Here is a 17,446-nt window from a genome sequence, read left to right as displayed (position 1 = left end):
TTATTATTTTTTAAAAAGAAGAGACCAAAATAAAAAAAAATAAAAAACCTTTTGTATTTAACACTAATGTCAGCAAAGTCATTGTATTGCTCCTCTGAGATACTGGTTATCTCATCCAAATAATGCAGCAGCTTTAAGATTATATAAGGTAGTGGTAGCTAGGTGGTTAAAGTCCTAGACCAGTAATCGGAGGGGTTCTGGCAGGTTACCACTGTTGGATACTAGTGCAAGACCTTCAACCCTAAATTATTTTGGATTGTATTTGGTTACAATTGTTAGTCCTTTTGGATAAAAGCAACTGTAGAATGTCAAAAAATGTTACACAGTACAACTTACACCGATCAGCCATAACATTTAAACCACCTCCTTGTTTCTATTCTCACTTCCCATTTTATTTGCTCCAATTACCATATAGAAGCACTTTGTAGTACTACAATTACTGACTGTAGTCCATCTGTTTCTCTACATACCTTTTTTTAGCCTGCTTTCTCCCTGTTCTTCAATGGTCAGGATCCCCAGGTATTATTTAGGTGGTGGATGATTCTCAGCACTGCAGTGACACTGACATGGTGGTGGTGTGTTAGTGTGTGTTGTGCTGGTATGAGTGGATCAGACACAGCAGCGCTGCTGGAGTTTTTAAATACCGTGTCCACTCACTGTCCACTCTATTAGACACTCCTACCTAGTTGGTCAACCTTGTAGATGTAAAGTCAGAGACGATCGCTCATCTATTGCTGCTGTTTGAGTCGGTCATCTTCTAGACCTTCATCAGTGGTCACAGGACGCTGCCCACGAGGTGCTGTTGTCTGGATATATTTTTGGTTGGTGGACTATTCTCAGTCCAGCAGTGACAGTGAGGTGTTTAAAAGACACAGATAAGACACAGCAGCACTGATGGAGTTTTTAAACACCTCACTGTCACTGCTGGACTGAGAATAGTCCACCAACCAAAAATATCCAGCCAACAGCGCCCCATGGGCAGCGCCCTGTGATCCATTGTCATTTGTACATGTAAAAACAGATGCGGGAAGTTTTGTCTCATCATCATCAGTGTAAATGCTGTTTGGTCTGGCAGACTGTATATCTTGTTTGAAATATTGGCTTTCAGCGGAGCACTGATGCTTCACAAAGGCTCTCCACAGATCCATTAACATCTCATTCAGCAGATTCACCACAGCAGTCCACTTACTTAACACACCACAATTCATTCCACAGCAGAAGAAGATTTCATTTGTCAGCTTGACAGTAATTCCCACGTATAATCACAGACGCAAGTTTTGATCTCATGACAAATGAGATTTAATTAAATTGCAGTGAAAACTGTTTGTTTCCCGGTCATTTGTTTTCACTCTGCGACGACTGTGTCAGCTACACAGGAATTCTTATGAGCCTAAATTTGTCTGCAAACTCATATAAGTGACGTTAAGTGATCTAATTTACATCTAAAATGTTAGCCAAGCATGAATCCTCATTTACCTTTTCATTTTATTTTTACTGTTGGAGGTTTGTGCACAAGCTGGCTGCTACTTGTGTGGTGCAGTGTGATGCACCGCTCTACTGAGAACAATCAACACGGTGCTTATTCAGGGTTTATCCAGGTTTCAGTCTGATGGAACTGTGATTAATTTATTTATACAGGCTGATTAAACGTTTGTTAATACTGATTGCGGCTCATTCGAATCCCAAATCTTGTTTGTTTTTTCCAATCATTGGTTTCTTTATTTTCTCTTGATTTGATGTTCATACTAAAGATCTGTGCAATGGCTTGAGTATGCTGGAGTAAAAATAATGAATAAAATAATAAGGATGGTCACAACTTTTAAGGATGCAGATCCTTTGAACCTATAACTGACCGTTAGTCCTCATTTACATGTTAACTGTATATTGTATATTGTATAAATTGTATAGTGACCCATTCAAAGACTAAACACATTGCGTTTCAGATTATCAAGGTTTTAGGTTTAATTGAAATACAACCAGCATAATGTGACAGTATCATGAACATACACTTAGTTTATAGTCACTAAAACTCAATTGTGTTTCCTCCACAGACTTCATGTCTATACACACTATAGTTTTATAACACATTCATCTTGGTAGGTTAGAAAAAATGCTTAATAAAAGAATACAAGTATAAAAAATACATAGCAAAAATAGGAAAAAAACATCCCACACCTTTAAAGAGAAACTTTAGCCAGTTCAGTGCCCAACTTTACCCTGATCCTAAGATGTTTAAGTCTTGGGAAAGCAGGTTTGGGATTCACTTTTTTGATATTTTGTTAGTGAATCAGCAGTTTAGATGTTTTCAACAAAGAAGAGATGCACTGTAGGATGATCCACCTTGTAATGGATAAAAGTAGAAGGAGCTGCTGGTAATGCTCCGATACCAGAAACCACAGGACTCAAGATGCATATCTTGTGAAGTCCATGTTTCGGCAGGTCAGAGCTGTTTTGACAGGGTGGTTCTAATGTTTTGGCTCATCAGTGTTTGTGAGTGTGCATGTAATATCGAGTCTTGCTGTGCCGTTCAGGGCTGTGCTTTTTCCTCAGACATAGAATGTGCTTGCTTTGATCACATTGGCCAGTTGTATAGTGACTAGTGGGTAGAGCTGTGGGTTTAACGTCCCAGCTCTGCCATCCAACCAGTGTTGGGCCTTTAAGCAGGACGCTTAACCCTCTTTGCTCCAGGGATGCTGTACGATGGCTCCCCAATGCACACTGACCCAAAGTTCAAAAGAAACCTGCATGTGTGGAAAAAGAATTTCATTGTACTGTGCATGTGTATATGAATATATGACAAATGTGATTCTCTGCCTCTATTATTCAGCAATTGTTTTATTGTGTGCTACCTTACTAAGAATAACACAATTACCACAGTTCTGCTCAGCTTTTATAGAGTTAGCTGTTAAAGTGTCACACTGATGTGTTTTGGTTTTATTGTGTGTGTGTGTAGGTGGTAAACTGGCTGGAGGGTCCTGGTACAGAGCAGCTCCGCACTCAGTGGGGAATCGGAGACTCGATCCGGGCCTCACAGGCACTGCAGCTCAAACACGAGGAGATTGAGAGCCAGCACAGCGTAAGCATATTAACCTCAGCTACAGCCTAAACCCAGAGTCACCAGTCAGGCTATTCTGTTGTGAAACGTGATGTATTTTGCTTTGGGTTCAAGTAACTCTGGTGCTTTACTTCATGTTTCTATGGGCTGTGTTTCATTTCTGTGGCCCAAATGAGGTTCTAATAGCTATTATGGCCTAGCAATTTGGGACTTGTAAGTTCTTTAGACTCTTGTATCAAGCAAGAATGGCCAAAAATTCCACTTGCAAAACTGCAACAATTAGCGTCCTCAGTTCCCAAACCATTACAATGTGTCATTAATAGGGAATGTGATGAAACATAGTGTTAAACACGCCTCTGTCCCAACTTTCAGTGTGTCATACTGTGAGACATTGGAATTGTTTTCTTTGCACTTTTGAATTTTACAAAACGTCCCAACTTTTTTTGAACTGTTGTTTGTACTTGCAGTGAGTTACTTCTGTAGTTTCTCACCAGGTCTTGCTGGATCTTTTTTTCTTTCAGCTGCTGGGTGTTTCTGTTTCACTTACTGCACTAGTTGAACACGAAGTCTCGTCGTTAGACTCCATACGTCAAATCTGCTTTGCTAAAAAGAACATCATTGTGTATCTTGTGATGACTCTTGAGTGTAGCCAACAGGGGGCAGTTTTCTGAATCTGGGAAGACATGATCAAAGTACAAAATTACAAAAATCTTAAACATACTGTACATTTCATATACTCCATCTTTTTCATAATTGTAAGTGCAGTGCTGCTAAGTGATGTGTGTGGATGTGAGATGGATGAGTTGTAGACGTGTGTGTTGTGTATCTGTGGCTTGTGGCTACACCGCTGACAGTACGACTGTTCTTTATGGTAGGGTAGATTTTTCAGTGGTTGTTATTTGAATACGTCTGCAGAAGTGGTTTGTGGTTTATGAAGAGTCTGACTGGTGATTTTGTCTGTGCTGTTTGTGGTGGTTAGTGTTACTACTGTTTCACTCCTGAGCTCCTTTGTGGTTTTATGATTCAGGGCTTTAATACTCATGAGCAAAGTTGCTTCAGACATCTGTAAAATGAAGATGAAAAGAAGAATTCCTGTGAGGCATTTTAATGTCCGTTTCCTGTTTGTTCTGCCAAACTAAAACTCATCAATACTATTCATACCAATTAAAGTGAGACAGAGTCTATTACTCCCTTATGTGTAAATCTTTATGACCTCAACATAAATGTTAAAGCATGTTTGATTTATACAAAATGACTGCTTGACTGTCGCATTAAATTGAGATAAATTTAACTTTCTTCTGTTTATTCATAGAAATTTGTAAGGATCTAAGATTTATTAATAAATTAATAATTGCCATGCTTGCTAGACACATACCCTTCTGCTATGAAGCTACACAGCCCCAAATTCAAAGGGGTTCGATGCACTGTGTTGAGACACATCCACCTCATCACCAGGATAATGTCCTTGGGCATCACTGAGTCTTTGCTGCCTAACAGCCTGTCTCAGGTCTGTGGCCTGTTCCTCCTTGTACCACTGTCAGTACAGGCTATAATAGTTTGGTCCTTCATGTATGTATGTATGTATCTATCTATCTGTCTGTCTGTCTGTCTATATCTATATGTTTATATATATACAGTGTATCACAAAAGTGAGTACACCCCTCACATTTCTGCAAATATTTCATTATATCTTTTCATGGGACAACACTATAGACATGAAACTTGGATATAACTTAGAGTAGTCAGTGTACAGCTTGTATAGCAGTGTAGATTTACTGTCTTCTGAAAATAACTCAACACACAGCCATTAATGTCTAAATAGCTGGCAACATAAGTGAGTACACCCCACAGTGAACATGTCCAAATTGTGCCCAAAGTGTCAATATTTTGTGTGACCACCATTATTATCCAGCACTGCCTTAACCCTCCTGGGCATGGAATTCACCAGAGCTGCACAGGTTGCTACTGGAATCCTCTTCCACTCCTCCATGATGACATCACGGAGCTGGTGGATGTTAGACACCTTGAACTCCTCCACCTTCCACTTCAGGATGCGCCACAGGTGCTCAATTGGGTTTAGTCCATCACCTTTACCTTCAGCTTCCTCAGCAAGGCAGTTGTCATCTTGGAGGTTGTGTTTGGGGTCGTTATCCTGTTGGAAAACTGCCATGAGGCCCAGTTTTCGAAGGGAGGGGATCATGCTCTGTTTCAGAATGTCACAGTACATGTTGGAATTCATGTTTCCCTCAATGAACTGCAGCTCCCCAGTGCCAGCAACACTCATGCAGCCCAAGACCATGATGCTACCACCACCATGCTTGACTGTAGGCAAGATACAGTTGTCTTGGTACTTCTCACCAGGGCGCCGCCACACATGCTGGACACCATCTGAGCCAAACAAGTTTATCTTGGTCTCGTCAGACCACAGGGCATTCCAGTAATCCATGTTCTTGGACTGCTTGTCTTCAGCAAACTGTTTGCGGGCTTTCTTGTGCGTTAGCTTCCTTCTGGGATGACAACCATGCAGACCGAGTTGATGGAGTGTGCGGCGTATGGTCTGAGCACTGACAGGCTGACCTCCCACGTCTTCAACCTCTGCAGCAATGCTGGCAGCACTCATGTGTCTATTTTTTAAAGCCAACCTCTGGATATGACGCCGAACACGTGGACTCAACTTCTTTGGTCGACCCTGGCGAAGCCTGTTCCGAGTGGAACCTGTCCTGGAAAACCGCTGTATGACCTTGGCCACCATGCTGTAGCTCAGTTTCAGGGTGTTAGCAATCTTCTTATAGCCCAGGCCATCTTTGTGGAGAGCAACAATTCTATTTCTCACATCCTCAGAGAGTTCTTTGCCATGAGGTGCCATGTTGAATATCCAGTGGCCAGTATGAGAGAATTGTACCCAAAACACCAAATTTAACAGCCCTGCTCCCCATTTACACCTGGGACCTTGACACATGACACCAGGGAGGGACAACGACACATTTGGGCACAATTTGGACATGTTCACTGTGGGGTGTACTCACTTATGTTGCCAGCTATTTAGACATTAATGGCTGTGTGTTGAGTTATTTTCAGAAGACAGTAAATCTACACTGCTATACAAGCTGTACACTGACTACTCTAAGTTATATCCAAGTTTCATGTCTATAGCGTTGTCCCATGAAAAGATATAATGAAATATTTGCAGAAATGTGAGGGGTGTACTCACTTTTGTGATACACTGTATATATGTAACGCTCAGAGGTTTATATTAATTTACTCTGTCTAAACAACAGCTCACTACCAAGCACCACACTGTCTGTCCTGATAGGAGAATGTTATGAAACATTATTAATCGAGGTAATAAGATAAGAAATCTTTATTTTCACTGTACAAGTACAATGAGATGTTGTTTGAAGCAAGCCTACAGATCCATAAATAAAGTAAATTATATAAAAGGTAAAACAAACTACACTTAAGCTTTTATGCTTAATTAAGATAATTACATAAAGAAGTACAACACGTAATTTACAAAATCTAGCAAAATAATAAATAAAAAAATAATAAATAAAGTGTCCATTACAATAGTAAAGTGTCTGGTGCCAGAAGCAATGTAGGAAGTTATTTAACAGTTATATATTGCACTAAGTGTGTGTACAGTCAAAGTTAGACATCTATTCTGTTACATAATAATAATACAATTCTAAAATTATTATTATTACTAATATTATCTAGGAAAGCTGTGTTCATTTAGTTATGATTTCTTCATGCAATAAAAAAGGTCAAATCAGGTTCAAATTTGAAGAGTTTAGGGTTAAAAGCTGAAAGTTTCAGAGTTTTTTATTTCTGTGATTGTGTGCGTTTTAAACAGGAATGGTTTGCCGTGTATGTGGAGCTGAACCAGCAGATGGCAGCACTGTTGAGTGCAGGTGATGAGGAAGATCTGATGGAACTGAAAGCTCTACAGCAGCAGCTCAGCGATGTTTGTTACAAACAGGCCAGCCAGCTGGAGTTCAGACAGAATGTTCTGCACTCAGCTCACGAGTTCCACAGCACCGCCCAGGATGTACGTCACACCACAGACTGAGCCTATAACTCCTGCCGTTCAGATTTATTATCAGTTGGATGGTGAATGCATAAGACCGTAAATTACATAAATGTCATTGTTTTGCCAGCTCTCCCAGCAGCTGGACGGGTTACTGGGCATGCTCTGTGCAGACGTGGCCCCGGCTGATGGAGCTGCTATTCAACAAACGTTGAAACATCTGGAGGAAAAACTAAAGAGTGTTGGTAAGAATATCTTCATCCTCCCGTTCATTTACTCTAAAGCTGCAGGCACATTATCAGCCAATCATAGACCAGACCTCCTCTTCTACAGGAAACACTGAGATCTAATATTTTATCATTTACACACAGAAGTTATTGGGCAATTGCTCAGCCATGTTTGTGTTTTTTATTTAAAATGGGTTTAGTATTTACCCATAATGTCCTTCTGACTGTGATTGTTAGGTGTTCCAGCCACGCCTGTTGCTAACCGTTGTATAAAATGAACAACATAAAATAAAACAAATGCTTCCAGTTTTGTGGCAGCATTTTTTGGACACTGTCCTTGTTTCAACATGTGCCTCTGTGTGCACATGGCAAGGTTAATTATGACATGGTTCATGTGAGTATTGCCCGAGTGTACAAGTGATTAAACATGTAAACAAGTGTATGAGCGAGCGAGTGTGTGAGCATGTGACCCTGACCCTGAGGATAGTTAGTGAAGACAAAAGAATACATGAGTGGAATGAATTTTTTTTGTACGTTTCAGAGGGAGCTCTGCAAGGTCTTAGAGAGAAGGGCCAGGTGCTGCTGGACCAGATTTCCAACCAGACGTCCTGGTTCTATGGGAAGGACATGCAGATTGAGAACAAGGAGAACGTCGACCACGTCCACAGCGTCATGGAGGACATGCAGCTACGCAAACAGAGGTGCAGATCATTTTCCTTCCCAAGTGAACTTTTAAGCTATATCCCATGCAGTGAATCCTGGCTGTGCCTTTGACCCAGCCTGCTGTCCAGCAGACATAATTGGCTGTGTCTTTGGGAGGGAGGTTGACAGGGTTAAATTCATGCTAAGATGTGACCCAGCACTTCTAGCCACTAATAGTTCATGGATTTTAGGACTTTCTGTCTAGTACTTAGGAAAGAACTTAACTAACCTAAATAAATCTAAAGATTCACTTTCTTATTAGCATCCCACCTTTTATTTTATCTAATCAGATCTCCATTTATGTTATTGTTTATGGCTTCGTTTCTAACATTTGACCAGCAAGTGTGAAGATTGGAACCATTCACAGCTATACAAAAGCTATTTCTAAGCCAAGGCTGATGTAGCCTTTTTATTTAACTACATGTTATACCTGAAACCCTTTTGACTGCATGCCGTCACTTTGTCTGGCATTCCACTTTAGTAATTACAGCTTCCAAAACGTAACAGCCTATGAAATGCCATTACATACTAACAAAGAGGTTAATTTTTTCTTACGGCTCTCTAATGGACACTTGGCTGTTTTTCTTCTTCAGCCTGTAGAATTATTTATAGCTTCTAAAGCTCAGTGCCACTTTACGCTGTTCAGATTGCTGATAAAAGAGTTTGACACACATTCGTTTTGCTTCTGTATGATGCTGCGTGTTGCAGGTGTGAGGACATGGTGGATGTAAGGCGGCTGAAGATGCTGCAGATGGTTCAGCTCTTCAAGTGTGAGGAGGATGCTTCACAGGTCAGTGAGCTTTTCAAGTCTGCTTCTTTGTCCAAGCCTTTGAGGTCTGACTCTGTTACAGCTAACCTCGTTTAAAAATGTCAAATTAAGTTTTCGGCTGTCTGTCCTCTGGGATTCCAGTCTGCAGTTTTGTAACATTAAACCATATTTAGCAGCTAGACGGGCACAGATCAATATTTTGCTCTATACAGGTAGTTCAGACCCCACAGTCTGACTAAAAATCATTCTTACCATGTTGAATGTAATAGCAGCCTTTTTTTTTCTCCCATTTGAATCACTGTATTGACCACCAGTTGCTAAGTAACTCAGGAGGGGCATTAAATGAAAACTGTGCTACATTATTTGTTTGCCATTATTAGTGTGATTGCAGAATGCAAGCACACTATTGTTATCCGTTAGTCATATTATTATTATTTTTTTTCTTTTTATTATTCCACCACTTTCGTCGCCGGCTATCTCGCCCCGCAGTTTTCGAGATATCGACGCCGTTCCAACGCCAAATCGTCCGGCCTGTTGGTGCGACGCGGGCTTGTATACAGCTTTCGGATCCACCCGCCCGTTCGCCCGCCACGCCCGCTTTTGTAGCGTTTTTTTTCCCATAGACTTCCATTCATTTTCAAAAAAATTTTGAGATATCGACGCCGTTCCAACTCTAGATCATCCGGCCCGTTATTGGCGTCACTTATTGAAAAAAAGTTTTTTGATCCACCCGTCCGTTCACCCGCCACGCCCGCTTTTGTACCGATTTTTGGTCCCATTGACTTCCATTCATTTTCTTTGAATGGTTGTTGAATGGTTATTTCTATAACGTTTATTTAACCTATAAGAGTCCCATTCACTTCCATTCATTTTTTGAAAGTTTGAGATATCGACGCCGTTCCAACTCTAAATCGTAAAGCCCCCTGATGACACCCCGACTTGGGTACAGCCTGGGGATTCAAACCCACGCCCACCTGCCACGCCCGGTTTTCGGCTCCATTCACTTCTATTCATTTTTTGAAAGTTCGAGATATCAACACCGTTCCAACTCTAAATCGTAAAGCCCCCTGATGACACCCCGATTTGGGTACAGCATGGGGATTCGAACCCACACCCACCTGCCACGCCCGGTTTTTCAGCTCCATTCACTTCCATTCATTTTTTGAAAGTTTTAGATATCAACACCGTTCCAACACTATATCGTAAAGCCCACTGATGTAACCCCAACATGGGAACATCATGGGGATTCGAACCCACGCCCACCTGCCACGCCCGGTTTTTGGTCCCATTCACTTCCATTCATTTTTTGAAAGTTCGAGATATCGACGCCGTTCCAACTCTAAATCGTAAAGCCCACTGATGTAACCCCGACTCAGGTACAGCATGGGGATTCGAACTCACGCCCACCTGCCACGCCCGGTTTTTGGTCCCTTTCACTTCCATTCATTTTTTGAAAGTTCGAGATATCGACGCCGTTCCAACTCTAAATCGTAAAGCCCACTGATGTAACCCCGACTCAGGTACAGCATGGGGATTCGAACCCATGCCCACCTGCCACGCCCGGTTTTTGGTCCCTTTCACTTCCATTCATTTTTTGAAAGTTCGAGATATCGACGCCGTTCCAACTCTAAATGGTAAAGCTCACTGATGTAACCCCGACTCAGGTACAGCATGGGGATTCGAACCCACGCCCACCTGCCACGCCCATTTTTCGGCTCCATTCACTTCCATTCATTTTTTGAAAATTTGAGATATCGACACCGTTCCAACTCTAAATCGTAAAGCCCACTGATGTAACCCCGACTCAGATACAGCATGGGGATTCGAACCCACGCCCACCTGCCACGCCCGGTTTTTGGTCCTATTCACTTCCATTCATTTTTTGGAAATTTGAGATATCAACGCCGTTCCAACTCTAAATTGTAAAGCCCCCTGATGTAACCCCGACTTGGGTACAGCATGGGGATTCGAACCCACACCCACCTGCCACGCCCGTTTTTCGGCCTTATTCACTTCCATTTATTTTTTGAGAGTTCAAGATATTGACTCCGTTCCAACTCTAAATCGTAAAGCCCACTGATGACACCCCGAGTTGGATAAAACATTGGGATACGCACGCCTGCCCGACTGGCACACGGCAATCACACTCGCATTTTCTCCGGAAATGCACTCTCTAGTTTATTATTATTATTATTATTATTATTAATTATTTAAGTAATAGTAGTAGTATTATGTTTATAATTAATATAGTTGTATTTATTACTTTTATTGTTATGATAATACTAATTATGTATTATTACTAATAATGATATTATATTTAATTTTGCCATTGTTTATTATTATAAATTATTTAATTAATAGAAGTAGTAATACGTTTACTAAAATAATTAATTTACTTATATTTATCACTTTTTTACCTTATTATAATACTTTTATTAGCATTTTTTTTATTATAAAGTATTAGTAGTAGCATATTTATTATTAGTATTATCAATAGTATTTACATTATATTATTATAATCAAAAGTAAATAGGAAAGCAGGTTGCTCCCTCCTCTTCTCGACCATGCATTCTGCACAGGCGTCTCTTCCGCCAATCAGGGTCCTTACACAGCGTATGAAGACCCACCCACCCACACATAGTCCGGCCGCCACCCTGCAGATACGGTGGCCAATTAGTATCTGCTGCAAGCACTGCCAATTATGCCCGCTAGATGGCACCCAGCCAACCAGTGGCAAAGACGAGTTTTGAGCCGAGAAGTTCAGAATCTCGGCGCTGGTGTGCTAGTGGAATATCCCGCTGTGCCACCTGGGAGCCATAAGAGTACAATTGTAAAGTAATTGTAAGGCATAAATGTCCACAGACACTCTCTAAAATCATTTGAAAGCAGAGTTATGATCTTGGCTTTGGTATTGTATATTTCTGGTGTCTAGTAAATATTGTTTCTTCCTCTCCCAGGCTGTCGAGTGGCTCACCGAGTTGCTGGATGCCTTGCTAAAGACCCACATCAGACTGGGTGACGACGCCCAGGAAACCAAGGTTCTGCTGGAGAAGCACAGGAAGTTTGTAGATGTTGCCCAGGTAATCTCAGCGTCTTTATAGCAGGGTACAAATGTGATCATATATCATATGTTATTCAGGTCTTGCTTTGTCTGGATTAGAAACCTGAGCTGAAACTGATTCAACCATCAGCTTGACTGTAATACATGTGAAGGTTTTTGCTTTTTGGTGTATAAAACTCTTTGTCCTTCTTTCTCTTGGTTGCTAGAGTACTTATGATTATGGCAGGCAGCTGCTGCAGGCTACCGTAGTGCTGTGCCAGTCTCTGCGCTGTACCACCCGCTCCTCGGGCGACACACTGCCCAGACTGAACCGTGTATGGAAGCAGTTCACGATCACAGCCGATGAGCGCCAGCACCGCCTGGAGATGGCCAGAGACTTTCACACTGCTGCCGAGAGGGTGAGTCCAACACACTGTGTGCCAGATACACTGTGTGTCTATCATGTATCTGCAGGAGACGCATTCAGGCACTTAGATGTTTCATTCATTTGGTATTTTACATTCTTAGAGAGAACATACAAATTCGAATCATCAGTACTAGTCATGGTTATCGGGACTAGTTTAGTAGACTAGTTCGGAATGAAAGTGGCAGGTACATTCCCACTGGGAAACACAAGACAGGAAAACCCTGGATGGGGTGCCAATCCATCCCCCATCCCGCCCCACACATGTTTCCTCAGACGTTGCCAATCATGCCTGTGTAGATGCCTGGCTGAGTTACCCAAGCGCTGCCAAATTAATACCCAGTAACATATTTTCCTCTCATGGTCCCTCAATGAATAAAATACAGTGAAAATGATTCCATTACCAAGCATGTAAAACCTAAAACTGTGTGGTTTCTTTGTAAGTGCCTGGCACAACAGAGGCAACTGAAATATCTCTGCCAAAAACAACAATTTTACTTGAATGGGAACTGACACCTCATGAAATTTAGTTCTTGTAATGATTTTGTAAGTAGTAAGTAAGTAAATGTTATTTATAGAGCACAACAGTTAGAAAGTGTTTTACAATAATGTAAACCTAATTACAGAAATTACAATTAAACAGAACATGTAAAGTTTTGTGTGTAACACAGGAAAATAAGGCAAACAGGAACATGGTGGAGAGACTAAATATTGTTATAATAATATAATACACACAAAGGTGAGAGACCTTTTTGGCTTCGTCTTAATATTAGTATTGGTTTTTAATGCAAAAATTAAAATACATTTAGAGTCTAAATCTCATGTCTATTAAACCCACACTCTCTGCTTTTTGACCTGAGATCAGTGAAAACAAAGTTTTGGGTTTCTTCTTCTGCCCTTCTAGTTTGTTTGGAACTTGTTTGGCATTTTTTAATATGCACACTCCCCTATTTTAAAAAACGTGCTACAAAGTCGGTGTGATGTAGAACGGCATTAGTGCCATCATGATCTCACCTCTGGCACTTTAGTGTGTGTATGGGAATAAAAGATACTCTGAAAGCTCCGAATACTTTCTAGCTGACCTCTGTGCTGTAGCTGGAAGTCCTTGACACTGTTTTCTGCACCTCTGTGTACTGTCTTACACAATAGGTAGCCTGAAACCAGATTCAGCAGAGCAAATTCTCTTTGCTGAAAATACAGAATCAATATTTTGCTTTCATATGCATTATTATTAACGATAATGGTAAAGATGCTTATTTTGTAATTGTTTTATTCTGATCAGGATTGTGGTGGCACTGGTTTAACATGGTAACACTAAGCTTCCAGTCAAGGCAACACCCATTTACTCACTTGCTCACACCTAGGGGCTTTTATACAGTCCAGCTTCTACATGTTTTGGGAGTTAGAGGGAAAAACCCATGCAGACTTTGGTAATGCTTGGCGAAGGTACAGAGGAAAGGTTTAAACCCAAGTTTAGGATCCTTATGTACACTGTTTGCCAACCCATAATACTCATCATTCATACACAGTGCAGAGCCACAAGTCTGAGTCTAATAAAAAAAAAAAAAGCCTCTATTTTGCATTTTTCTTCAATTTAGTACAAAGATTTTTGTTAAAAATATATAATCAGTCTAACAGTATCTGAGTATCTGGCACTACTGAAAGACAACTATGCTTATTTTTTAACTCACTCACTTTCTTAACCGCTTATCCAATCAGTGTTGAGGGAGTGTGCTGGAGCCTATGGCAGCTTTTCAATGGGCGCAAGGCACACAGTAACACCCTGGATGGGGCGGGGCACCAGTCCATCGCAGGGCAGACACACATACACACACATTCACCTATAGGACAATTGAGTGTCTCCAATTAACCTGACTGCATGTTTTTGGACTGTGGGAGGAAACCGGAGCTACCGGAGGAAACCAACACAGACACGGGGAGAACATGCAAACTTCACACAGAAAGAACCTGGACCGCCTCGCCTGGGGATCGAACCCAGGACCTTCTTGCTGTGACGTGACAGTGCTACCCACCAGGCCACCGTTATTTTTGAACTAGACAATGTGAATTTTTTCGTACAAAAGAGCAATGTCATTGAGTTTGATTTTTTTTACTCATTAGAAACTCGTTTAAGTCGATAAATTTGAAGGTTTCTAGGTGAGCAGTCTTAGACCTTCTCCCTACTGCAATTGGAAATATTTAGCCCCCTCACCTTAAAGGGTATTATGGTGATGTGTACCGAAGAAACAGAGAAAGGATATTTATTAATATGAGCAATTTTGAGAACACAAGTCAACATCATTTTAAGTTTAAATATAAGCATCTAGTTTTCTTGATAAATGTCTGTGTGTTCTCGGATTCAACCCCCAGACTCAGACCCCCAAACACTTAAATGTTTCTGATTGCTTTGGTTTATATTCATTATCTTTACATGTAACTACAGTTCTTTACCAGCAATGTAGGTTTCTGCTTCCATCTGTCGGCTGAAAGTGAAACTGCATGAGGATGTGCATTGTCTTGTATTAAGTGATTCTCTCTGGTGCTCAAGCAATCATGGAATTATAGAATATGAAATAATCTAAATATCTCTACTGTTTTATTTCGATCCTCACAGGTTCTGAGGGAAATCCCAGACCAGGCTGGGTTGTTGGATATGGAGATGTTTGAGGAAGTGGAAACAGTAGGGAAAACTCTGCTAGACCGACTCACTGTGCCAGTCATTTTTCCTGATGGGTAAAATTTATTGATCATACTGTAGTATTGCAGACTTAATCCAGACCCTTTTAAGTTCTTACTTTTTATTTTTGGGACACCCATCTGTGGGGTTAAATATGGCAAATTGGAAAGCCCAGTTGTTATATGACCATACATTGAACCCAATGATGTCCACCAGATGGCTGTTAACAATCATTATGAATCCCCACTGTTCTTAACAGTTAGCAGCAGACGTCAGTTGAAATATAAACAAACGTTTAGGAAACATTGTATATGAAATACAAGATCTAGAGAACCTTTAAAGTACATATACAAAGTTGGGGTGACACGATGGCTCGGTGGGTAGCACTGTCGCCTCACAGCAAGAAGGTCCCGGGTTCGATCCCCAGGTGGGGCGGTCCGGGTTCTTTCTGTTTTGAGTTTGCATGTTTTCCCCGTGTCCACGCGCGTGGGTTTCCTCCGGGTGCTCCGGTTTCCTCCCACAGTCCAAAGACCTGCAAATGAGGTGAATTAAAGATACAAAATTGTCCATGACTGATCAATTTACAAGTTTTAATGTCAAACACATATGAGTAACTACCTGTCCTGTCATGAATGTAACCAAAGTGTGTAAAACATGACGTTAAAATCCTAATAAATAAATAAATAAATACGTATACAAAGTTGTCTTTGCATATTGGCTTCTGATGCAAAAGGTTTTTCAATGGCAGACCTTATAAAAATCTGGACATGTTAGTCATTCCAAAGCCTCTTTGCGTGTTGGGTCATTCTTGTGTTGGAGCACACATTTAGATGTTGCACAAGAAAGAAACCCCAGACTGAAATGACATTTATGTCCCTTATAAAAACTATTTCCATTAACAAAGTGAGTCACATTGTCTAAAACACAGTTCTTGTTACAGAAGCGAGCAGTTTTTCGGCAGCCCTGGTGATATGGCGTCCTCGGCTGAGAACATTCGTGACAAGATGAAGCTTGTGGACGACAAAAGGCCAAAACTGGAAGAGACGGAAGAGACGGAGCACGTGCAGGAGGAAGCAGCTCCGGAGCTCGAGTCTGAGGAGAGTTAATAAACCCTTCCATCACTCTGACTCTGAGAGGAACCTGGAGTTCTTTTCTCATCCTTCCTACACCTACCTGTCATAACTCTTGTAATCTGCCTTTCCAAGCCATCAGAACCTTACAGGATTGGTTAGGAGGAGTAAACATGTCGGCTCACTGCATGCACACATACATTACAACACTAAATCAATAATAAAAACCCGTGTATGAAGCTTTACCTTCCATGTTCGTCCTCTCCATGCTGGGGGAGGGAGCTTTTAATGGTGCTACTAAAGCTTATGTAGAATGTACAGAATGTGCCGTCCGTCTCTCTCTCTGCTCTCCGTCTGTTTGGTTGGTGCTGTAGATTTGGAGCAGTAAGCAGTGTGATTAGCTTTTTCTCTTGCTTTCTATAAAGCCTTACCAAAAGATGAACTGCTATTTTTCTGTCTTCATCATCATTGTCTTGGGCTCTTGTGCAGTCTGCCATGGCTACTCTTACAATGTGGGTTTATTGATGGACTGCGAAAATGTTTTGTCCCCAAATGCTGTCTCTTATAGTAACTGAGGCTGAAACGCTTTTCCACTTATAGCCAAAACTACAATGGCTAGCATTTTATTTATGGCTATACATTATTTGTAGTTTGGTAACTTGTTCTGGTTTTGCCGGCTTAATTAATGCAATTTTACATCACAAAAAAAAAGGACCAAATAAATTACATGCAGGCAAATCATAGCCTAGCGATTAAGGTACTGGACTAGTAATCAGTAAGTTGCTGGTTCAAGCCCCACCTCTGCGAGGTTGCTGCTGTTGGACCCTTGAGCAAGGCCCTTAACCCTCAGATTATAATGTATACTCTAATGTAAGTCGCTTTGGATGAAGGCGTCTGCTAAATGCCGAAAATGTAAATGTAAAATGTACAAATTGCAAGTTTGTTGACAATCTACAGCCTGTGTCTGTGTTGCTGTTAGCAAGCTAAGCTAACCATGAGGAATTTCCACATTTTTAATGTAGGTCAAACACTTTGTAGCTATTTCAGGTAGTATTCTTGTTATTGTTTTTATGTTTACCGCTGCTTTAACTTGGTCATGGTCACATTGGGTTTGGTTGTGCATTGCAGTAACACACCCCGGACAGAACGCCCGTCTATCACACGGCTTCGGCCATTGCTGATTGTGTCTGTGTGTAGATGCCCGACCGACCAGTAGCACTGCTCGGAATTCTACTGGCTGCAGTGGTAGTGGGCTAGCATGAATTACTGCTGCACTGCTCTAGTGGCCTTCAGGTTGTATTACGTTAATGAATGAATATAAAGTGATGCCTCTTTAGAGGTCACCAGAGTAAAGCAGTTCTATTGGTCGCCGGCACAAATTCACAGGTTATCCAGTCACTTATCCAGACAATTTCTTAGCATAGGAAATGGAAGTTGCGATTCCTTTTTATTTTG

At 41.2% G+C, this 17,446-nt stretch overlaps 1 protein-coding gene across 1 annotated transcript in view; it reads left to right on the top strand.

The window, feature by feature from the left end:
* Positions 1-16,236, top strand: part of sestd1 (SEC14 and spectrin domains 1) — a 45,205-nt gene extending 28,969 nt beyond the window's left edge. Inside the window, exons 11-19 of the mRNA XM_063006349.1 lie at positions 2,954-3,076; positions 6,909-7,103; positions 7,213-7,327; positions 7,851-8,010; positions 8,720-8,801; positions 11,738-11,860; positions 12,048-12,239; positions 14,859-14,977; positions 15,862-16,236. Coding sequence (XP_062862419.1) covers positions 2,954-3,076; positions 6,909-7,103; positions 7,213-7,327; positions 7,851-8,010; positions 8,720-8,801; positions 11,738-11,860; positions 12,048-12,239; positions 14,859-14,977; positions 15,862-16,027 — 1,275 coding nt within the window. The 3' untranslated portion in view covers positions 16,028-16,236. The remainder of the gene's footprint in view (positions 1-2,953; positions 3,077-6,908; positions 7,104-7,212; positions 7,328-7,850; positions 8,011-8,719; positions 8,802-11,737; positions 11,861-12,047; positions 12,240-14,858; positions 14,978-15,861) is intronic.
* The last annotated feature ends 1,210 nt before the right edge of the window (positions 16,237-17,446 follow it).

This window comes from Trichomycterus rosablanca, chromosome 12, assembly GCF_030014385.1.
Source record: "Trichomycterus rosablanca isolate fTriRos1 chromosome 12, fTriRos1.hap1, whole genome shotgun sequence".
In the NCBI taxonomy this organism is placed as follows: domain Eukaryota; kingdom Metazoa; phylum Chordata; class Actinopteri; order Siluriformes; family Trichomycteridae; genus Trichomycterus; species Trichomycterus rosablanca.
Note: the sequence above shows the minus strand (reverse complement) of the source record. Positions and strands in the feature narration are given on the sequence as shown.